The sequence below is a fragment of the Anabas testudineus genome, chromosome 1, assembly GCF_900324465.2.
Source record: "Anabas testudineus chromosome 1, fAnaTes1.2, whole genome shotgun sequence".
Classification (NCBI taxonomy): domain Eukaryota; kingdom Metazoa; phylum Chordata; class Actinopteri; order Anabantiformes; family Anabantidae; genus Anabas; species Anabas testudineus.
In genome coordinates, this window is record NC_046610.1 from 24,315,351 (window position 1) to 24,339,510 (window position 24,160).

Below are 24,160 nucleotides of genomic sequence, written 5' to 3' on the forward strand. Positions count from 1 at the left end.
TGCCAACCCAGTGTTTTGCATCTGCCACCGGAGATTAGGAGAGTTTTTTTGTGTCATCTGAATTTAATTGTGCTCACAGGCTGACCAACACACGTCTGTCTGGATGTGATCAAACCACAACATGGTATGAAATAAGCATCATCTGGAGATGTTTCTTTTTTTATAAAGCTTCAAACACACAGTTTACTGTCACGACACAACAACAAAGGTGTGTAAAAATATGCATTGAGCATTAGTAAGCTATCTTGGATTAGCTGTTCTCTAAGACATTGCACAGTATGATATAAAAGACAAGCAAAACAGGAAGAATCTCTTTCCTCAGTTGGAGTTCATGAGAGTTCAGGTGTAAGTAAGAACCTATAAGTTAGGCCTACGTATAGCTAAATAGCTCGAATACCTTAAGCGATAATTACCCGCCTGAGCAGCAAAACACGAACAATAATTCGAGCATAACGTGTGATCTAGTACCCTCTTATATTTGAATTGTAAAAACAAAAATGCTTCATGACAGGTCTTGACATACCTTGGCACAGGTGCCATGTGTCACATAAATATGTTTGGGCTACATGAAAGTGTGGGGACTATTTACAGTATGTTTGAGCAATGAATACATGCATGAAGTACATTTTTAGCATGAGAAATACATAAATAGAGTACATGTAAGTGCACAGTTTGAAGCCAGCTCTTTGACTTTTCAAATATTAACTGTAATATCATTTGAAAAGTCATGGAATAATTTCATTTTAGCCTTATTTTATTGTGTGAAGAGCCAAGAAGTGTGACTGGAGGAGGTTTTGCTTTAAATGTTCTACAGGCCCAAAATTATAGAAGCATGAACATTCAGTCTTTCAATCTTAACCTTAATGCCCATAGTTTGTAGTTTGTCCCCACCCTTTCACATCACCCCTTGAGCATTTGCTGTGGTCCCACATGTGAAAGCAGGCATCTCGTACACTGGCACCAAAATGGAAGCTGGTATAACACTTGTTTGACTTATTTGACAACAATTGCGCAAAGTGATTTGGTTGGGATGAGGCACAAAGAGATCTTGGGTGTTAGGCGTAGGCACTGGAACATAGTCAGGGTTAGTAAAAATGTTGAATGTTTGCCTTAAAACTTACTGCTACTTTAACTTCACATGAAATGTGTCAAAGAAACAGCAACAACTAGTTCTGTGCATTGCTTGATGTCATCACATGGTTATACAGACTTTAATAGAAATGAATGGGTACCATATTTTAATCCATTGTTCCTATAATACATGCAAGATGTGGGCCCTCTGCAGATGATGCAAAAAAAAATCTACAGGATGATCTGAGCAAATAAATACCAGTGTCATTGATTTATTGAAAATGGATCATAAACTAAATAAGGAAGATATATATATATATATATATTTATATATATATATATATGTGTGTGTGTGTGTGTGTGTGTGTGTGAGTACTATTCACTTTTTGCAGTTAAAAATCTAATTAGAAAATCTAAACGATCAGACAGGCGTAATTAGAGGTGACTCGACGTGAAAAACCTCTCCCACGCCTCCTCAGATGTGGCCTTGGCTGATGTTGCACGTCGGGGGCGACATACCTGAACAGGTGTCCACGCCCTGCTGTCAATCAGCGCGCAGCATCCTTTCACTGCAGCCACCTGTGCGTGAGCACCCGCCCCCGCTGAGGAGGCTATAAAGCCTGTCCTCCGGGCTGCCTCAGCACCGGCTCCTCCAGCTCCACTCTCGCAGTTTGACAGCCTTCAGTGAACAAGTCACCATGAGTGTCCGCTACGGGATGTCCTCTCTGTCCATGTCCGCGATCCCCACCAACTCTCGCTCCCGTGTTGCGAGCGTCTACAGCGGCCCGGTCAGCAGAAGCGTGCAGATGTCCTACTCCTCCAACAGCCTTGATCTGGCGTCGGCTCTCGGAGGCGGCGGAGGCTGCGGAGCCGACGGCTTCTCCCTCACGGGCAATGAGAAACTGGCCATGCAGAACCTGAACGACCGCCTGGCCGCCTACCTGCAGAAGGTGCGCTCTCTCGAGGCCGCCAACGCCAAGCTGGAGCTTCAAATCCGGGAGTGGTACGACAAGCAGACCCCCTCCGTCCGGGACTACAGCAAGTACCTGGTAATCATCGAGGACCTGCGCAAAAAGGTGAGTTTCATCCTCCCCACAGTCTAAAAATCTAAAACTAAATGTTTTCATTTCACCTCCCACTCTGCAATAACAGCAAATCAACTGTATTATGTTATTCTAATGATGGTTAGTTAGCTGTTTAATAGTTCTAATGATTTTTCTAATCCCAGAACTCATTTTACCACCAGACACAAAATAAAACTTCTTAATAGTCCTAATAGTCTCATAGAGTGTGTGTGCATTTCCGTTTCATTATATACTACAACACATCACAGAAAAGCTTTCACAAGCTCTGCCAAGAACAACATTTCCTTTTATTTCACACTCGGTTACAGCTGCAGAGGAATTCAAGTTAGGCGTACAGAAGCTGTTCTGCTCATCAGTTAAATCCCGGAGCGCTGTCGCACCTTCGTGGATCAGCTTTATATCGATATGATTCTTTGTTTTTTCCGTAGATAAGTGCTGCCACTCAGGACAATGCCAGACTGGTCCTGCAGATCGACAACACCAGACTGGCAGCAGATGACTTCAGAATGAAGTGAGTGGAGCGGTGAAGTCCTGGGTGGGAGCAATGTATTGGCACAAGTGTGGAAGCTGAGAGATAAAATAACGTGCAGCAATAAAACACTATGTCTGTTCAGTAATTCCAAGCCGCGTGTGGACATAGTGTTACGGGGGTGTAACAGTCAACAGAGGAATGAAACAGGTGGAACTGGTTTTAGTGGTGGTTGGGTTTTGTTTTTTTTTTGTTGGTGGTTTGAACTTCAAATGAACAGATGCAGGAACACAAACCTCTGAGCCTTTTGTGTCTTCCTTTTTTTCTTTCTCCCTCACAGGTTTGAGAATGAGCTGGCGGTGCGCATGTCAGAGGAGTCGGACATCGTCGGTCTGCGCAGGCTTCTGGACGAGCTGACCATGTCCCGGTCTGACCTGGAGATGCAGGTGGAAGGCCTGAAGGAGGAGCTGGTCTACCTGAAGAAGAACCACGCAGAGGTGAGAGGAGTAAAGGATGGAGTCAGTATCGTCATGGTCATCCTCTGCTGCACTGGTATTGACAGCTTCTCTGCATGACCACGTGGAAATATGATCCATTCCTTTAATTTAATGTCTTGTTAGTCTTTTGGCTCCAGTTCCTGAGAACAACGATGACATTAAAATCATTTTTCATGCAACAGATAGTTTTGCCAAACACTTGTCACGAGATGTTATCTTTTGCTTATGCAAACAAAGTCCTGTTTGGATTGTCAGTTATGTGGCCAAAAAAAAGATCATCTAATAACAACCGGTTGACCTTGATGCTTATCAGTGACAGATGAATACATCAGATTCATATGGAGAGAGTGTTGTCAGCTGCACAACATGTATCCATTTGCTAATATTAAAGACCAACTAATAACCAATACTGTATGTAACCCCCCTGAGTGTTGTGGATTAAGTGAAGGTGTTTTATTATTTTGTTTTGTCTTTTCTTCTTTTACAAGTTACATAGTCTCAGTTTAACTGTGATCCAGACATTTGGAGTTTGTCTTTGACCTCACCTCATCTTAATTGTTGCCCTCCCTGCAGGAGCTTGCAGCCTTGAGAAGCCATGTGTCCAGCAGCTCTGTGAATGTGGAGGTGGACGCCAAGCCCCAGGAGGACCTGGGCAGGACTTTGGAGGAAATCAGGGCTCAGTACAACAGCATCACTGAGAAGAACCAACGTGAAATGGAAGCCTGGTACAAGGCCAAGGTGAGGGAAGAGCAGTTTCATATAATCTCATGAAACAACCTCCACATCATCTAATGCCTGCGTTAACTAGATACCCAGTGGCTGGAATAGCTTTGTGACTATTTTCTTTCAGTTTGACGAGCTGAACAAGGAAATGCAAAGCATCACAGTGAACCTCCAGACCTCTCGCAGTGAAATCAGCGACCTCAAGAGGACCTTGCAGGGCCTGCAGATTGAGCTGCAGTCCCAGATTAGCCTGGTACGACACAAAGCATATGCACAGAAGCAAATAAAAGAAGCTGCAGCACAGATTTTAGTGCAGTTAGATGTCACTACAACATTACAACATGTCACTTACTAACTTACTGATGTAGCAGTCAGTAAACCTGTTGGTCAACTGTCACTCTCTGTCTCCCATGCAGAAATCTGCATTGGAAGGCCAGCTGGCAGAAGTAGAGTCCCGCTACAGTCTGCAGCTGAGCCAGCTCCAGGTCACAGTCAACGCCCTGCAGGAGGAGCTTAGCCAGATGAAGGCGAGCATCGAGTTCCAGGCTTCAGAGTACCAGATACTCCTCGACATCAAGACCAGGCTGGAGATGGAGATTGCTGAGTACAGAAGGCTGCTGGATGGCGAGGATCATAAGTAAGAATCTGGAAATTGTCTTTGAGAAGCAAAAAAAAAAAAAGAAAAAAAAGAATCAAAAGCATGACAAGTAATGGTAAGAATGGTAAAATCTCTTTTGTCAATCCTCTAGGAAAAGTGTAGTAACCAACATTCAAAAGACTACAGTCAAAGAAGTGAAAGAAGAAATCAAACGTAAGTTTGCATCAGCTCTGTATTTTCAGTATTTTGCCCCTTAAAATAAAATAAAGTGCAGATTTGATGGTTTTTGGTTTCGTCTACAGCACAGCCAGTCATAACCCAGAGGACCAGGGTGGTGGTCGTGGAGATCGATTGATGGGAAAGTAGTGTCCCGTACAGAAGATGTGGGCACAGATGTATGTCCGCAAATCCTAGACAGACTGGATCCCAACAGATGAGGGCACACATAAGTTTACTAAATGTTATAATTAGCAATTTTCTTTATTTCTGCAGTGTGGACACATGCGTTTCTTGTCAGAAAACGTTGATATTGTGCTAAAACCAAAGAAAAACTTCACATTTAGCCAACACTCTCTGAAAATGATCCTGTCTTTCATCATGAAATATGACTTCTATACAAATGTCATAGAGGAAATGCACCTCAGCCATTCAAATAAAGATGAGAAACACAACCTGGTTTGTTTGTGTAGTTTGTTTCATCTCCCATCAGTCACAGCGTTGACTCTATACAGCCCTCTAATGTTCAGAGTTGTTTTCTGTCACATGCCTCTATAGACGATAACTAAAAGCTAACATACATTTGTACATTGTTATAGTAACACTCAATAAAAGGGGTTTCTTCATGTGATTTATCTTTATACTTTGGGTGAACATTTAGAAAAAACACACACTAACAAAGTTTATTACACCCCTTGATCCTTCTGTGTGATCATTTCCTCTTTACTTTGTAGAGTATTCACTTTTTTGTTGGTGAAGGTCCCAACAGGTTCCATCCTAAATGGACCTCATCACTGTACATACAGTAAATAAATCAGGAGGACTGCCCAAACCAAATATTAATAGCCTCAGAGGGAGGTATTCAAGTCACTACATGGTCTCAGTAGTTTAGAGTGTTAGCAGGTTCTTTGAGGTGACCTATGTGTCACTGTCCCAGCTGATATCCATGTGTGTCACGGAGGTCACATGTCAATATGTAAACAGCTGGTAAACTGGTAGAGCAGAAATGTCATGGACCCTGGGACTGTGAACGTTCGTTTCCCCCAAAAACTACCTGGTACTGTATTTTCAGTGGACAAAAGTTCAGGTGTGTCCACCAGACTAAAAGTCCCTCCAGTGCATTTCAATAGCTTATTTGATCACATTACCAGCGCACCCCTGTGAGATTAGTCACTCTGTTTCTCAAGTAGTTTACAAACGTTAAGTCTCTTCTTCACTTTTAATAAGTTGCGCTATTTGCAACACTGTCACTTAATGGTCAAATTAACAAAAGCTACTCCATGTGGTTATCAGTGAAGAGGTCCCCTGTACATAGTGTACGCTCCCTGTGGGCGCAGTGTTTCCATATATCCACTGGAGGCCAGAATATCACAATTATATTCACAATGTCACTGGGTAGAGAAGAAAATACAACAGAAAATAAATGACCAAGTCTCTAGTAGGGATTTGACTCAGTTTTAGGTGGTTCTCAGTATGTCAGAGAGAGACGACAAAGAAGCAAAAGGCCTGAACAAAGCTGGACAAAGACGACCCTACTGTTCATCTAGTGTCACCAATGTGTATGAACGTAACACCACCAAGTGGTGATCCAGCATAGGAAAAATGTCAAGCTGACCATGTGTGAAACAGCCACAGACTGGTCAGAGTGGCCACACTGATCCACAACACGAACACTGCAGCTGGTATTAATCTTATGGCTGCTGGGTGCACGGGTCAAAATGGAATTTAGGAAAGAGGTAACATAACATGTAACTTCAATATATACTGTACAGTAGGTCTTATGAACTGTATGGACAGAGGTGAATGCATACCAAACCAAACTACACCAGAACACTCCTTAACTACATCTATAAACATCTGGGGGTGTGGATCCTTCTTTAACTGCACCAGGTTCTGTCGACACTGTAATAAATGTCCAAGTTGTAGAAACAATGAATTTCTTTAAATACCCGAGAAGCATAACTGACAATAAACCATCATTTGAACAAAATACAAACATGCTGTGAAAAAAAAAGCACATCATCAACATGGTTTCGGTCTATGAAAGGTGTCCAAGTTTCAGAACTCTGATATTGTTTTACAGAGCTTTCATTAAAAGCGTCCTTACATTTTTATGTATCTGTTGGTTTGGGTCACTTAGTGTTAAACAGAAAAGTTCATTAAATGCTTCAAGTTTGTAGTAAAATCAGTGTCACTCCATTAAGCAGCCTGTCTGACCTCTGTAGGAAGCAGCTGCTGAACACAGTACAGTCGACCCTGTCTGACAGCTCCCATCCTCTACACTCGGACTTCCATCTTTTACTGTGTGTGATTTGTCTGCGTCATGTGCTACTGTGCTGCTACACAAATTATTCTCCCCTGGGGAGAATGAAGTTATTGATTGATTGATTGATTTGATCTCAACCAGTTGTTAACCAGCCTGTTTGTCTTGTCTCGTGGTCAGTGACCTCCAGCAGGGGGCTCTCTAACCAAAAGCAACGACACACAGTTCCCACCACCCACCCACACTACTTCCCACTCGTCTCTTCTCAGCATCCCAGAGAGAATGAGACAGCAAATCATACAGGAAAGAAAGTGACTGTGAAAGTGTGCATGTTTTTCCTGTTTCGTTCCCAGAGAGCACCAAGGTCAAGATCAGCCCCCACCTCAGCCTTTCAACCCCCTGGATTTGTCCCACAACCACCATCTAGCTCATTTCTCTCCCTTTATTTCTGCACTGCTCAGCTACAGTGTGTGAGGGGGTGTACAGCAGGAGTGTACCACTTGTCATGGACTGAACCAGTGTTTTTGTTTCCTACCTGTCCCTGATGAGACACAGGAGTGTGGGAACAGGTTTCAGACATGTGGTTCCAGTCTGTTTGACTGATCTCTCTGTTCATCATCAATGTTATTTTCAGGCATTAATTCATTCATAAGCACATGCACGTTATTCTCTGTGCTACAACCCAGAAGCTGAACAGCCAATAGGATAACAAAGACTCATTAAAAGCAAATGAGTATAGAGAGAAGCCCCATTAAAGCAGGACCCCCACACCCCCCGTCCTCCTGCAGACTGCACTCAGGGTTTATTTATAGTCCGAGGTCTGCACCAAACTTCCTATCGCTGTATCACGGACTGTGTCACTCAGGCCTGGTGGTCCCCAGTCACGACTTAAATGATGACAAAATTCTGCACCACGGGAAGTTGACGTCACCGCGGTCCAGTCCTCTCGGTGACGTCACTTGACGAAGGTTTTGGTGGCAGCATCCGGGGTTAATGCCATCTGCTGGATGGACTCGGTCACTCAGCATTCATTACGTCATCGGGGAGAAACCGGTGCCAGCTCCGGATCGGTATAGCCTGAGAGTCTGGATCTGAATACTGAACGAGCTGAGAGGGTGAGGAGTAGTTCAACTGTTGAGTAAGAATAATACAACAACACAAATGTTAGAATAAACCATATTAAAACTGATGATATAATGAAATAATTCGTATCTGATGTTCCAGCTGTTAAAGGACAAATAGACAGTGAGTGGAGTGGAGACGGGGCAGCTGCTGTCCATGGTGCTGAACCAGCAGAGCTGCAGCATCAGCTCCACATGGGTTGAAAACCAGTTCTTAACATGAGACTTGTTTCAAAACTTTAAACGACCTGAAGTGTGAGTGTGTGTGTGTGTGTGTGTGTGTGTGTGTGTGTGTGTGTGTGTGTGTGTGTGTAGGGGGAGTACGACTGCATGATAGCTGATGGTTGGTGGATGGTTAGGAACCCATTCTCAAATGAGTAACCGCGCCTCCGCAAAAAGGGGGAGGAAGGAGGGCTGCATCCACAGTGACTGAGAGAGAGAGAGAGAGAGGGGTGGGGTGGGGGGGCAGCACGGACTCCGCCTATACCTCCAACATCCAGCTCCAGTCGGGCGACGGCGGAGCCATCACAGACCAGCCGATTGAACCAGGACCCCCCTTAGCTCGACTCAACTCCCGGTTTGATAAAAAAACGGACATGGGCTCCCTGTGAATCCAGGAGGTGGAGGGGAGAGGAGGGCCGGCGGGGGGGGGGGGGGCACGACGACCGGAGAGCAGTGTGTGTGGTGGGAGAAACAACCGGACGGAGCACAAACAAAAGCACAACCGAGGGTGCCTGCAACCATGAGCGGCTTGCACTATTCGCCGGAGCTGCGGCCGCCGCTGCCGCTCTGCCCACGGACCATGTCGTGAGGTGTGGCTCGGAAACGCTCCGGGGAACCTGTCAGCCGAAACGACACGCCGAGGAGGAGGTGGTGGTGGGGTGGTGGTGGAAAAGATGTCCGCCTCGGTGGGGCCCCAGGGCGGCCCTCGCCCACCCACCGTGCCGCCATCCATGCCGGATCTACCGGACCTCAGCCACCTCACCGAGGAGGAGAGGAAGATCATCATGGCAGTGATGGCTCGGCAAAAGGAGGAAGAGGAGAAAGAACAAGCCATGCTAAAGTAAGACCAGCATTTCTGCTTCTCCGTTGAAGTTCTGTACGCAGACATGTCACCAGAGCTGACCGGTAGCAAACACATCCACCCAGCTCACAGGGTCTCCCTCAAGAAGCGGTGGCGTGCCCCCCCCCCACCAATGTACAGATACAGTAGTGGAGCAGGAGGAGCTCGGGACGTGGTCCCAAAGCAAAGCCAGCATCATCAGACATACATGAGGATGCTGTTGGAATCAGTCGGTAGATTTTAAAAGATGTATGCGGGTGGAGATGACCCGAAACAGGGTCAAACGTGTTACAGGTGCAGATAGGACCGTGAGGGTGGGGTGTGACAGCGCGGATAGGGTTGAAGGGACAGGGGGAGAGAGGGAGGTGCTGGGGATGAATCATAGCATCACCCATCCTTCACACACACACACTCGTTTTCATCAATGGGGACTGCACCCCATCCCCTTCAGCTTACACATCCTACACGGCGCTGCTTTGCCTTTATGCAGACTGGATCTCTGCAACCAAGGAGTAAATGTGTGTGTGTGTGTGTGAGAGAGAGAGAGAGAGAGAGATGGAGAGAGATTGCTTTGACAATAAATGACCGGAAGGGGTGGGGGGCAACAACAATGACATTATAGCTCATAAGCCTGGAGCGACACAAAGCGTTTTATAAGCCCGACAGACGGACGGTGGTGGTGGTGTGTGTGTGTGTGTGTGTGTGCGTGTGCGATCATTTGCGCTGCCTTCGGCAGAGAGAGGAAGATGGGGTGTGGTTGACAATCTTAGCAGGCCTCAACCGGACAGGATACAGACACGAAATCCATTGTAGAGCATGGAAACCCTTCTCTGCATGGATCAAATGGCAGTCAGTCGTTAAGTGCTGTGAGTGAATGGTAGGGGCATCATGAGATAACAACATATGCTATAGGTGATTTGAAACACACTCTATGAGAGGTTGGAGACAGGTAGTGTTGTGTCTTGAGGAGTGTGTGTGTGTGTGTGTGTGTGTGTGTATGTGTGTGGGTGTGTGGGTGTGCTCCAGCTGCCATTTACAAACGCTCTGTTCCACTGCCTGCTTGACACTAGAGATGATGACAGTACCTGCTCAGACTGCTCTACCCACACCTGCACTGGAACATGTGAGCGCCCTGCGCCTGGCTCCATAATGACAGCGTCGCTGTTGTTGCAGGCGCTCAGCATCCCCTCAGCACTTTCGGCTTGCTCTGCTTCTAATGGGCTGCTTTCATTTCCTGACTGCAAGCCTGAAGGGGGAAGCTGGGTGAGAGCTGCTTTCTGGGCCCCTTGAGAGGAAGTGATGTATTTAATGTTCCATGAGGCACAGGCTCAGGTTCAGTCAATAATAGCTTCATCATCTGGCTAATCATTGATGGGACCAGCACACCATGGACACGAGCGAAATGTGATTTCAGAAAATCATTCAAATAACTGCCAGTGATGCATTCATATCGACTACAGTACGCTGTGCAACATCACTATGCAAGATACTATAAGATGAAGAGGCTGAACAGCTAACAAGAGAAGTGCTGACCAGTGACGCATTCAGGAGCCACTGTGTGCATGATGGGTAAAGTCAGAATGAGGTTTATTAGGAGAGGCTGTGCAATTGTACACTGGGTTCAGGAGAACGACTCAGTGTTTCACTCCTGGTCTAATAACCCTCCGGCTACAAATGGAGCTCCCTTATTTATATTTTAGTCATTTAGCTGTTGCTGCTTCACACAATGACTGACAATAAAAAATTGGACTTTAATTCCTAGAATGCTGACATAACCAGCGGGCCGCACATTTGACAGCAGTGGTTCAACCTGACATGGTGCTAAATTATAATACGTGTTACTCTTATTATTTTACTCTGTCACGCAGATCTTAATTGTCAGTTTGAATGAACAAAGTCACATAACTATAGTCTGAATATCAGGTTTCTAAATTCAACACAGGCCGTTTCCGCCAGGTTTGACAGTTCCCATCCAAACAGAACATTCTGTTCCTCACGTCAGGACGTCCACCTGGTCAGCACTGTCCAACGAGGCCGCAGCGTTTCCTGGGACCCGAGCAGCTGGCTGTGATAACGTCCTGTAGCAGGAGCGTGATATGGGACTTTATCTGTCATGAGTTTAACCTCCAGCATAAGAGAAAATGAAGTGTTCTGAGCCAGAACACCTGGTTCTGAGCTAATAATTTGCTCGGGTCTGGAGGTCATGAGAGCTCAGCACCTGGACTTTCTTTCGCTGATTCACAGCGCTAACAAACACAGCAGGGCCTCGTGCAATAACCACTGATTCACTCTCACTGCCTCTGTGTTGATGTTAAGGCAGAACAGTTAATACTATTAGTAGCAGCATTGAATGTACCGGAACTTCTTAATTTCTTTCATATTGTTTATTTAGTAACAAATAAATACCAGTAGATAGCACTTTTTCACTCTATGTCACAGTGCAAGGTGCAGATTGATCACTTTGTGTCTTGACACCAGATGGACAGAAAAAGAAATGAGGACCACAGAAGGAGGGAGACGAGGGAGGATTTAGAGGTTTTAAGGATTAGAGTGGTGCAAAGAGAAGGGGACACAGAGAGAATGGAAAGAGCTTCTGTATGGGGTCCCACACATACACACATGTGCACACACTGCTTATCTGACTTTACCAAGGCTGCAGGCTGCAGAGTGCATCTTGAGGGCAATCAGTTGTCTGCTACTGACCCCCAAGAAGTCAACTTTAGTGACAAGGTCAGGAGCAGGCTGGGGTGTCTTTTTTTTTTTTGTGCTAATGAGTAGTTTGGTTTGTTGAACACACAGTATCTAACTTTTTTAAAAACAGTTTTAAATATGTTCTAAATACCTTCTCTTAATGAACAGAGGTGCTGTCAAATCCTCCTGAAACTGTGTGCAGAGCATCTACATCTGCTCTGGCTAGATTGGACTGATCTCTAATCTTATTCTAGGGTCAAGGGCTGTATTTTTATATCAAGGTCAAATGGTGGTGAAACCTGTGGCTAATTGTGACCAAATCACCGTCTCTTCAGCTCTACAGAACATCGTAGCATCTTTTGGTTTGATTCACTCTCTCTGTTCTCATCATCCTCAGTTCTATCCAGAGCAGGAAGCTGGTCCACTCTGTGCTAACTGCCCAGCACAAACAGGCAAAGTTAGCAACTAGCTGGTGAACACAGTGGATGGTTTGCAGCTAAAGAACTGGACATTTTTCTTAAGAGGAGAGAGGGAAAGACGAATGCTAATGTTGCTTTGTATCTACTGATCTGTGAATAAGAAAACAAATTAGCCATATTAGCTTTCTACGGTGCATGGATGCATGTACAAGATGCTGCTCAATCCTCTTTTATGAAATCTATGCTCACTGTTGCATGATGGCCAAACTCTAGCCACAAATATTACCCACAAGCTTGTGCGTTTTTGGATCCATTTAATATGCACTACCTGTGCACCTGTGTTAAAATATGGGTTCAAATGCTACAGCTCTTCTACACTTTCCAAATGATATTATATATATATAGTAAGGCAGATTGACCAGTATATCAAGATGCTTCACAGTCTGGCCTTCCTCCACAGATAATCAAGCTCACTTTTAAACACTGTATTAAGTACAAGTAACTCCTGGTTGATCAGTCAACGCCTGCATAGAGAAACAGTATGTGAAATACAGTATATCTAACAAGGCATCGTTTCATACACTAAACAAATGGAGTTCATGTGGACTGAGGCAGTTTTAAGACCTGAACATGTTGTTAATATAGTTTGTTAACTACAGTGGAAACATCTTACTGCGGTCACGGCACTAAAGAATAAGGTTGTATTTCACATTTATTCTCGTTCTCAGATCGTTGCAGCTTGTTTGCACTGTGGCTAGTTTAACACAGCAGCAGCTCACATTATGTCAAGTTACAAGATTCCCACTAAACTTAATGTCTTTCAGCTGAGATAAAGAGAAACATTTTTCCAAAGCAGACTTTCAAGGTTTCTGGGAGAAAAATGCTAATGCTGAATTATGTATCAGCTCTGGAAATAGCACAGTTGGAAGTGGTTCCTGAAATATTGAAATATTCAGTTCAATGGTTGCTGTTGATGTTCTGATTTTCTTTGCGCTGTTAACCTGTGTCAGTTTTGGTCGACTGTTGAAATCTAATTACAGTTGCTAATTTACATAGGTGAACATGTGCATACATTCAAGCACATGCTGTGTAGTCATATGCTCACACACATTCAAAAACCACACCCATTCACCTTCACTCATCTGTACATACATCCACGCTGCGCATATGAGCGCGTGCATCGTGCAGTACTCATGAGGAGCAACACACAAACCCAGATGGTGTTGCTGTTTTCTCCGCCTGTGGATGAAAGCGTGCAGGCGGAAAGGTCGCTCTTGAAACGGCAGCGTGCCTTTTTCACTTTGCAGTTTGTCTCGTGGCTTTGCAGTCAGCCTCCGCTCTCTTTTCCAGACAGCTGGAGAGATTGTGAATCCGTGTGCTCCATATGTGTCTGTGTGTGTATCTGGGGTGTGCTGGATTGGATCCTCATACTTCGCTCTTGATTAAAAGAATCCAAAGGCAGTCAGGTGCGTCTGCAACACCTGGAGGAATGGAAGCCTGTCGGGCTGGGGTGGGGGATATAAGCATGCATGTGTGTGCTTCGTGCTTAGGTTTGTGTGTATGCACAATCCTGTGTTTGTCTACACACCTGCTATCTCTGCCTTATGTCTAAAAGCTGCCGGTTTTGTTTGGTATTATTGTCAAATGAAACCACAAAAAGAAACGACAGAAACACACACGTACAGTATATGTGCACAAACATCTAAAAGTGGGACTGTCATGGAGAAAAATGTGCATCTTGTCCCACAAATGCACTATATTGTGATTTTAAGCCTGAAGACTAGATGAAAAGTAAAGATGATCCAAATGTTTAGTATATGACAAAAATATTATTCAACTATGTTAACTGTGTCAACACCAATAGATGATTGTGGCCGTGTCTCAGTTTAGGGGCTGCATCCTTCAAATGCTGCATTTATACACTTATTGGGTTTTAGTGCTACAACAAGGCACTCGCCTCTCGATAGCTCCATCAAATGCAGCCTTTTATCCCCAAGCAACAAAGGCTATCACAAGAGTCTTTGAGCACTGATGCCTTCGCAGATCGCATCCCTCGAAAGGATGCAGCCTCTGAACTGAGACACAGCTTCTGTAAACCAGATCATGTTCAGAAACAATGCTTTGCTACAATTATTTTGTTCTTCAGCATCATCATGTGGCAACGGCCTGGTTACCAATTTGAGGGACATTATGGCAAGAGATTGAAAAGTTAAGGTTAGGCAGCCTGGTTTAAGTAACTAGGTGGTACTAGTTAAAAATGGTCCCATTAATTCCTCTGTTGATGGTGAATGTTGCCACTACATATAGATTGTACCTTTGTGATATGTGGAGAGCATTTATAATTCATATTATACTGGACTCTCTGGACTAGTGGCTGCCAAACATTTGTACATTTAACTGTGGCAAATCTCCCATAATGACCTTTTAAGGCCAGATCCATAAAGAAGTGGTTTTCCCCTTTTGGTCTATGTGGGACCAAATCTCTGAAGCCAGGATCCAAAATCTTGTGGAAAGCCTCAAGCTAAAAGAATGTTGGCTGCTGTTGTTGAACCAGTACAATGGCGTTAGCAGCAGCATTTTATTCATTATTATTTATTTATTGCGTCTCATTTCAAAACCTCTTTTCCACCCACTAACACATGCAGAACAGTAACTGTGAAATCTTCCATCTTTATCAGACACAATTATCACTGTGTGAGCGACTAGACCACTAACCCAGTGAATAGCTGATCACATCTAAAGATGTACAAGGACACGTTTCCTTAAACCGCACAATTATCTGTGCTCTTTAACTTTCTTGTGTGATGGGAAACAGCCTTGTGTTGATACAGCTGTGCTGATTTAGGATCTGGTTAATTATTGGCTACAGTAGCAGAGACAGCGAGGACAAAATGTGACAGAGGTGCGGCCTTTCACACACACACACACACACACACAGACACACACACACACACACAGACACACACACACACACACACACACACATACACACACATACACACAGACACACAGACACACACACACACACACACACACACACACACACACACAGAGGATGGGAAGGGTTTGTGGCTCACTGGGTAGAACTCTATGTTGAGAGTCAAAAACCTGAGCGAGCCTTGGTGAGCAGCCTCTTTAGTGCTGCCAGACATTCTCCAGCATTAAAGTTTAATGAGAATCCATTCCACTTGGGCTGACCAGCCTCTCTAAACCTCTCTCCATGTTTGTGGTCAGAGGAAGTGATGGGATTATATCACAAGTATCCATACACAACATCGTATGAGACAATAATTTGTACTCCCTGGTAACACAGCGCACAGTTCGAAAAGCGTCTCTGAGCTCATTTAAGCCACACAACGTAATATATTAGATTAAAAGTTGCCTTCTTGTCAACAGTTTTGTCTGCAAAGAATTGAAAATGATGTTGTATGTATAGTGATTGATTGATTGATTGATGTTTTTCAGAGAATATGTAAAAATTGACTTCTTTTTCTTTTAGAATTCATGCAAATTTGTGATTGCTCATCATATTTTCAATTAGCTTAAATCTTTTTTTTCTTTATTCTCTAAGTATCCTGAGACTATTTGCTCCTACTCTGCAAGAACAAACCAATTGCTTAGCATATGTGTAAGATCGTAAATGAACTGTTTTAGTGAACAGAGGTTGGTGAGGGGGATATCAAATGGAGAACAGGAGGGATAGAAGAAGATGGAGGAGATGATGAAGTAAGGGGCAATAGTGGAGTGTTCTGCTAACTGAGGCTGCTGGGCTAAAGAAAGGGGATTAGAGGTCTCCCACAATTACTCCACAACTATTCTACCAACAAGATTCAGGGCTTATGCGTCACCCAGCAGGCTGTGTGAGGCCAGAAGCTTTGACTAGTGATTTGTGTATGTGTGAGGAAGACAATGTAAAATAAACTGTACACGCTGGTCAGTGATGTGGGGGAAGCAGTTTTTATTTTAGTTACCAGGCTTTGCAAGTGTGGAATCTAATAAAGTGGACAGTACTGAAGATATGAGAGAGTGAGAAATGATAGGAATAGAAATAAAGGAAATGGAAGAAGAGTTAGAGGGATATGAAAGTGTGTGTGTGTGTGTGTGTGTGTGTGTGTGTGTGTGTGTGCACTGGGAAGGCCATGCCAAGAAAGCACTCTATTCCATAAATACAAGTAAATCACTTACAACATCAATAAGAAGAGTTATCAACAGCTAAGCACCGTGTATGGGAGGGGCTGCTGGAGGCTGCTGTGATGTGAACGACTCCGTCTGTGTGGTGACGGAGCAGTAACAGACTGGTAACTGACCTGGACAACACTGTTATTTTATTAAGGGGCCATATTATGCTTTTCGTGCTACAGATTTTACATTACTGTGGAAGCTTTTGTGAATTTCGTTGCCCATGTTACACATAGTCAAAGGCCTAAAGCTTGAGGTGAACATGTTACATGCTGGCTGGTAGTGACCAGTTTTTAGTTTTTTTCTGCACCATTCGACATCAACCAGCATGGTATTCCACCACCAGCCTCCTGTTTACACCCACTATGTACACTAAGTACACAGTGCGGCCCACACTGTTCCGCTAGCGTTAGTGTCCGTGCAAAGGTTGATACATTTCTCTGAAAATGTTATTAACTTTAATAAATAAAATAGAGAAGGCCAACAACAGGCTTCAAGCTATGTTTTTATCTCTTCATGGCACTTTACTTTTCACAACCTGCTCCAGGTTGCAGCAGCATTTTTGGCTGAGTTGTTGCTGAAGGACAGTGCAGTTCTACATGAGCCTAGTTCAGCCCACAGGAAGAGTTCCACAAGCTGGCCAATCAGAACAGTCGGGAGATGGGGGCTTTGAAGACATAGGTCACCATGTTTTGTAGTGTTAATATCTTCACATAGGCGCCCCCCCCCCCCCCCCCCCCCCCCCCCCCCCCACCACTAAAGCCCTCCAATGACTGGGGACGATGAACTGGCCTTTAGTGTTAGGTGTCATTCACGACTGGAGATCCCAGCTGACTGATCTGTGTGGTTGCTGACACTGTTGCGTTGGAATCAAAGTTATGTCCTCTGCTCTGATTTGACTTTGAAATGTTTCCTGGCTTATACGTAACAGTGGTGGGGATTTGTTTTCATAAATCATTCTTGTTTTTTCTGTCCTGTTAACTTAAATTACATAATGTGGTAAAACATCCCTTTACACAGAGTAATAAACAACTCTCTGGTTTCTGCTGGAATTGAGACGCGAACGGTCGTGATCGGTCGTGCTTGGCTGTCCTCATGAAGTCACGATGACATTTGCTTGACAGTTGAGCCCCTCTTAACTTTCTCTTTACTGTATCTTGTTTGGTTTTGTACTGAATCTGTCAAGCTCTTTAGTGGGTGCCGGGTTACAGAGCCAGGTCTCAGTCGCAGCAGCTGTTGCTAATCCAGCCTTTTTGATTGAAACAGCATGTGTGAATGTCCAGCGCATGTGAAGTAACGTGGGATGAAACTCCATGAGTGCAACCAGTGTGGAAGGTTTGGAGGATAAGGTGTTGGTTTTAGAAGGTCCTCACAAATCTGTTTAGATTTGATTCCTTTAAGCTTTGCTACCCTAAACCTCCGTGCTAAAACTCAGCTTTGTGTGACTACAGCAGAACAGAGATGTGGCTGTAAAACTGCATCCTGGAAAGAGTGACAGCAGGGAATCAAACCCCCGTCAAGCCAGGGAGGATTGACCAGATTGTTTGAGAAATTGCTGCCTTATAGATAAATACACACTGGCCATCTGGGTGCTTTATTTCTGCTGGCATTATGACGTTAGTGCCATTTTACAGCCTTTTGACTGTGGAGGAATATGTAAAAGTCGTCATGGAGTATATCAGAGAGGGCAAACAAGAAAACAAAGAAGATGTTTGCATTTGGCTGAGCACCCATCTGTTGCTCTTCTCTTTCTCTTCCTTACTTCTTTTCATCAGTTCCACACACCACGCTGACTCCAGCATGAGCGTGAAGGGCTTTCAGCATTTGTTTGGACTCATACGTAGAGAAAATGTACACGACTCTCAGTTTCAGAAAGATGATTTTCCTGCTTTCATAAACACATCGATGCTATTCCTGACATCTACGTGCATCTATGTGTTGTTTTCCTCTCTCTCCTCCTTCTGCTGTTCCTCTTTCCATCATCCTGTCTCCAGCCTCTTTCCATCATCCACTCCTCTTCTCAAGTGGTATTTATAGAGTGGCTCCGGATGCATCAGCTTCTCTCCTCTGCTGGTCTCTGGCCCACGCCTGTTTCCGTCTTTGCTTGCTTTGTTCATCCTTCCACCTCCTCCACCTTCTCCCTGTAGACACGATTGTTTGGCCATACATCTCCTCTTGTTCCTGGGGTTGTATATACACACTGCTCACCTCTTCCTCCTGTCTTTCTGTGTCTTCTTTTTAAATCCAACTCTCTTGTCTGCCTGTCTGTGTTTCCTCCCTTTCATTTACTACTCTGCCTCCACCCATGACTCCTTTCCTTTCCTCCTCCTTTTCTTCGTTCCTCAAAGCATGTTTAAACATGTCTGCCGTCTTCCTTGGTCTCTACTACTCCATTATATTCTTCCATCATCACCCTTGACTGTTTGGACATGGAGTGTTGAGGTTATTGATCCACCACCGAGGCACATAGAAAAAAACTAACACCATATTTTTTGGGGTTTTAGGTTTTGTTTTAAACACAGTTGCTCAGAACTGGAAGATTCACCCAATTAGAGTCAAGGTGCTAATGCATCTTTAGATGGTATTAACATTTGCAAACTCACTGGTTTGCAAGCCTCATGTCATCATTCAAATCCTGATTTTATAACTTTAAATTCATATTATTGACAGTTACTGTTCAATCAACAACATCCTGCTTATTGTTTGTTAAATAAATCCAGCTTTTAAATGGTAAGTTTGTCAGTGCTTCAGTGACAGTAAGAGTAATAGTAACCGAAGATGTAAGACTATACTATGTATTCAATGAAAGTTAGCAGAACAGAAAACAGAACAACTTTTTTCTGTTAAATGGTGGTGATGGTAACAACTACAAACCATGACCGTATTTAATTTTACCCTGTCAACAGGTTGAATGCACTATTTCCTTTCAACGGACATGTATGTTAGTTGAAGCGAACATGGTCAGGTGAGCCTTACTTTGTAATTTACACTAAACTCTAAAAGGCCAGTAAAATGTTGCCCCAAACAGACTCTCTGGGCAGAGGTTAGGGTTTGGGGTTGGTTGGGGTTAGGTTAAGCATTATTACACAAGTGGTTTCCCCAAGGGGATCAATAAACAAATTCCATTATTGATCAGGCCACTAAAAAGTAGCGCTCCTTTGTACATTTCCCTCCTTCTTTGTCTGAATGTAAAGGTAATCATTAACACTTTACATAACTTACTACTTTTGTCTTGTAGAATCATGTTGTAAATCCTCTTTCTCCTTCATCATATGAGTCTTCACAAGATGTCGGGCACACACCTCTTTGCCCCCAAAACCCGAAGTTGCCTGTTACCCTTTACACATAAGGTGAAGTGGGACAGATTTAACATAATCACTACTTCTGCTGGTAGCATAAAGACCCTCCATGCCGACATGGGAGATCACTGTTGCACCATAATTTCACTTTGAATATGTAATGTCTCCATCTTTCAGCAATGTATTTATAGTGGTGCTAATTATCAACTCCACACCAATGTCTGGTGAAGAGTGGAGGCAGAGGAGGGAGGACAGAGGTGGTAGAGGGGTCCTAGGACATGCTGAACTGAATATGCGAGGCCCTAAGAGAAAGCAAACCAATATCTGTGGGTATGCACGTGTGTGTGTGTGTGTGTACGTGTGTACATGTGTGCTCGTTTTAACAAGGCCAGAGCTGGGCTAACCCACATCTTGCTCTCTGCTTGGCTGACCCATGCTGTTGACCTAGACAGAGGAGACAGTTCACATCACTTGGACAGTCTGCCACAGCCACATGCAAACAGTGTTATCAAGTTATAGTGGATTAGATTTCCCTTTTCTGTACTGTAATTAGTGGTACAGTACACTGAGATGACTTCCACTTACAGATTCAGTCATTAAATTACAGTAAAATAGTTGTACTGTGTCACATGTTAGGTAGTGGGCTTGTTGGCTGATCTGCCAGAAGCTTGAACACACACATTTAGTTTGACCTGTTCAGTGACAAATGAAGCTGGACCAAATACAAACGTGGGTAACTTCTGCTAAAAGAGGACAGTTATGCCTGGTGACCTCACAAATGTCTTAATCATGAGTTATGTCATCTTTGCTGGGTAGGGAAGATTTACAGTAACTGCTTAAACAAATATTGATGTTGAGTAAAACTAAAAACTAAAACTCTGTCAACTCTACTAAATGTTTGCATTCCACTTATGATCCCACACATAATTATTGACCCATGAGTACGCAGCGTGCATGTAATCGATAAACAAACAGTCGAGGAAGAATGTCCCAACAGGATGGCTCTTCTCGTGGAGATCCATTCCCTGAGTCAAGGTTAACATTGAGGTAGTGTATTCCTCCACAGATAGCTTTTCAGCTGAGAAGAAATGTCACTGTCACTGAGTACTGTACATATTTATGGAATCCACCAGTCAGAGTGTCAGTCTGACACTTTCTCTTTGCACTTTTGGTGAGAGCAAGTTACCATCACACATTCTCTGTCACTGGCGATGTGTCATGGTGATGATGCACTGTGAAACTGTCAGTTATGAATGTGAGAAAAACTATTGGAGTTGTGGCGTTTGTCTTGGAGTCTGAGCTACTATGAAGTGCAGATACACATTAAATCATTGTGATTTAAAGTTGCATTTATCAATAATTTCATTTTGATAAAAGGAAAAATTATTTTCTCTAAACTACAGGGGGTTGTTTATAATTATGAATCCACAGAGAATAATCACTTAAAGGTGTCTTAGCATTTGGAGCTATGGTTCAGTCTTTAGGGTTTTAGTTCAGTCTCAGCAGCGTAACATTCAGTGTCAGAAGTCAGATGCATTTAGTGTTTTATTGAATGCTAAGGCAGGACTCTTTTTACTTAGTGCTAAATTATAGCAAAACTAAACAATGGATTATTTAGTAGCTAAAGACACCAGTAGTATCTTTTGAGACCAAAACTGAGCAAAAAACAATTAGCCAGTAGTATGAATCCAACAACAATAACATGTCAATGCTGTATTTTCAGCTTGTTGTGCTAATGCTAAGAGGCTAAAAAAATATACTGATGCTGATAAATAGGAATATTGATAACAAAGAGTGGTAGAGCGACATAATCATGTTTTATTTCTGCAGCTTTAAGTAACAGTATAAGAAATTTGAGACTTACTCTTGTGATTGAATAGAGTGCCTGTTTAATCATTTCCTCTAGTTTCAAAATTGTTCATATCTAATGTTATTTCTGACTAAATCTAGAGAATGTGAGTTAGAGAGGCTGAGACACTCCTCATTTCTGCACAGCTCCCTCCTGATTTAGACTGAGACGTTTATTTTTACATTTTGAAAAAGTGGCCTTGTGCTGCTGTAACAGTGCACGTCTGCCGAGTGTGTGGAAGCGTTAGAAAACACTGGCAAAACCATGGCTCTAAGAACAAGAACAGCTGGTGCACTGACACCCGCTGACACCCAGTGCTTGACGCCACCACGTTACCATGACAACCGGCTGTGCACCCTCTGTTTTTGACAGCTGTTCCCATGGTGCCTGGGCTTGGCTCAGCTTCTGGACTCCCATTGACAGGATAGATAGCTTCTCGGGGTCGAGGGTCACGTTTATGACGTTGCCACTGTGGCAATGTCATGTTTTTCCATTTCAAGTTAGGTATGAATCAGTTAGATTGTGAGTGTCAACTCCAAAGTCTTTTTTTGTCTACTTGGAACCTTTTTGACTAAAAAAAGGTGCAAGAAAAAAAGTAAATATAAAAAGCAAATATAAATATATATATGTGCAGTTCAAATTCATACATCTATTCAGTGTACTTCACTTTGCAGACACTTTGCTTTTTGAAACTTGTATTTGTTACAGAAGCTACTGGATGCTACCACATTACCTGTACTAAATCCACTGATCCAGCATTATACAGAAAATAAGCTTATTAATACAGTATGTAAAGTAAGATGTTTAGGCTGCATAAAGTCCATATCATTGTGAAACCATGACCTCTTGTGTATTTATCCAGAAAACATTCCTTGTATTCCTTTTTTTTCAAATTCCCTGTGTCAGCTGATTGGCCAAGATGGGCCAAGCGCTCTGCCAGTCACCTCCCTGTTGTGTGTATGGTAGCAGTCTGCTGCTGAAGCTCTACAAGGCACAGACAGCTAGACAGACTGTAATGAGGAGAAATGTGCAACCGGCTTTTGTCAAAGTTTCTTATTGACAACTTATGAAGGATTTTCCTGGAAGTCTACTGTATGTGGGAATTACAAAAGGTTTTGTTGGACAGCTTGTATTCTTAGTAAAGGCTGACACCTTTTCTAAGTCCAAAGTATCCTATAAAGGCACGGCATCATTCTTGGACTTTGTGAGCGTCATGGTGGAAGACGACTGTCGGTTTTATTTCTACCACAAAAAGTTGCTGACACCAGACGAGGCGTTATGTTTTGTACCTGCTCCCTCTCCAGCAACCGACAACTGTAGCCAGGAGGACATGTCTTTCTTCAACAGACCCAGGTGATCAGTGTATATTGAACATATTTGGAAGGCAATTAGAAAGGTATCTTGGGAACTTGTGATTACAGCTGATTGACAAAATTGACTGGGTTGACAGATTTAGTATGAATGTCTCATTTTTTCTTCGGCAACACTGACTGTAAAATCAGCGCGCTGCCTGGAGACCTAACTAGACTTTGTTTGCTTCCACAAATAGGCAAATTGACTGCAAAGCTGTGAATGAAGCCATCTCCTTCCTCTCTAGCTCTCTCACTCAGTGAGGTAATTAAAGCCCCTGTCTAGGTCCCCTATATGAGAGCGATGGTATGCTAATGCAGTATTCCTTTGACAGTTCTGTTGAGACAACACTGTGGGTGTTTTCACATGGCCTGATTTGCAATTCACACTTGGGTTATTTCCATCACAGCAGTTTGGGAAGAAGGGAGGGCCACACAGAGCAAAACCGAGCGGAAGTTCAATTTAATTGCATGTATGATTTTTCATTTGATAGGCACCTTTCAAGTGGCGCTCTACTTGCCAGTTGCTGAAATGTTGTCAAACATGCACATGCATTACGCTGCTTTCTGTGTCTGTTTATTTATTTAAAAATATATATTCTGAATATTATACAGAAATCTCTTCATGAATTTCTGGATACTTAGATGGGGAAGATTTCTCTGAACAGTGCTGGAGAGTAAAGTTTACCTAAGTACAAAAAGTTTGGGAGTTCATGATGTGCCTCTAATAGCCAATCTTTTCTGTCCTCCCCTGTCAGAACACTGCACCAGCAGTTTGAGAGCTACAAACAAGAGGTACGTCGCATCGGGGCCGAGACGCGGCGTCAGCAGACCCATCAGAAGGACGACGCTCCCACCTGCGGTATCTGCCGCAAGACCAAGTTTGCAGATGGCTGTGGCCACCTCTGCTCCTACTGCCAGACCAAATTCTGCGCTCGCTGTGGAGGCCGGGTCTCTCTGCGCTCCAATAATGTGAGAAAACTGGCCTTCCTCTTGTCCTCTTTTCATTTCACCTCATCCCTGCTATAGCTGATGCACAGTTCAGTCCTTCTGCTTCTGCGTGTTTGTCAATGTCTGTCTTTTTTGGCTTCCTGGTCACACTTTGGTTTCACCAAAGTGTACTGGAAGAGTGGATTGGCACCACTCATAGTCCCTTCAAGGCTCATTTTAAATCTGATGCTGTGTCGTGTAAAGCACTTGAGCTCACGTGAAAGTGTGCCAGTAACAGCATCTGTGTTGTCCTGTGTCTCCTGTAACTGCACTGCAGC

At 43.7% G+C, this 24,160-nt stretch overlaps 2 protein-coding genes across 7 annotated transcripts in view; both read left to right on the forward strand.

Annotated features, from left to right (window-relative positions):
* Positions 1–1,700: 1,700 nt before the first annotated feature.
* Positions 1,701–5,114, forward strand: LOC113162365 (keratin, type I cytoskeletal 13-like). Its single transcript, XM_026360450.1, has 8 exons — positions 1,701–2,147; positions 2,585–2,667; positions 2,966–3,122; positions 3,696–3,860; positions 3,973–4,098; positions 4,262–4,482; positions 4,595–4,656; positions 4,746–5,114. Exons 1-8 carry the CDS (start codon positions 1,770–1,772, stop codon positions 4,796–4,798), a joined length of 1,245 nt encoding a protein of 414 aa, XP_026216235.1. The 5' UTR covers positions 1,701–1,769; the 3' UTR covers positions 4,799–5,114.
* A 3,599-nt stretch (positions 5,115–8,713) lies between these two features.
* The window catches only part of LOC113162063 (regulating synaptic membrane exocytosis protein 1-like), a 61,978-nt gene continuing 46,531 nt past the window's right edge, over positions 8,714–24,160 (forward strand). For all 6 annotated transcript variants that reach the window (XM_026360033.1, XM_026360034.1, XM_026360035.1 and 3 more), the window contains exons 1-2: positions 8,714–9,106; positions 23,651–23,864. In XM_026360033.1, coding sequence (XP_026215818.1) covers positions 8,940–9,106; positions 23,651–23,864 — 381 coding nt within the window. In that variant the 5' untranslated portion in view covers positions 8,714–8,939. The remainder of the gene's footprint in view (positions 9,107–23,650; positions 23,865–24,160) is intronic.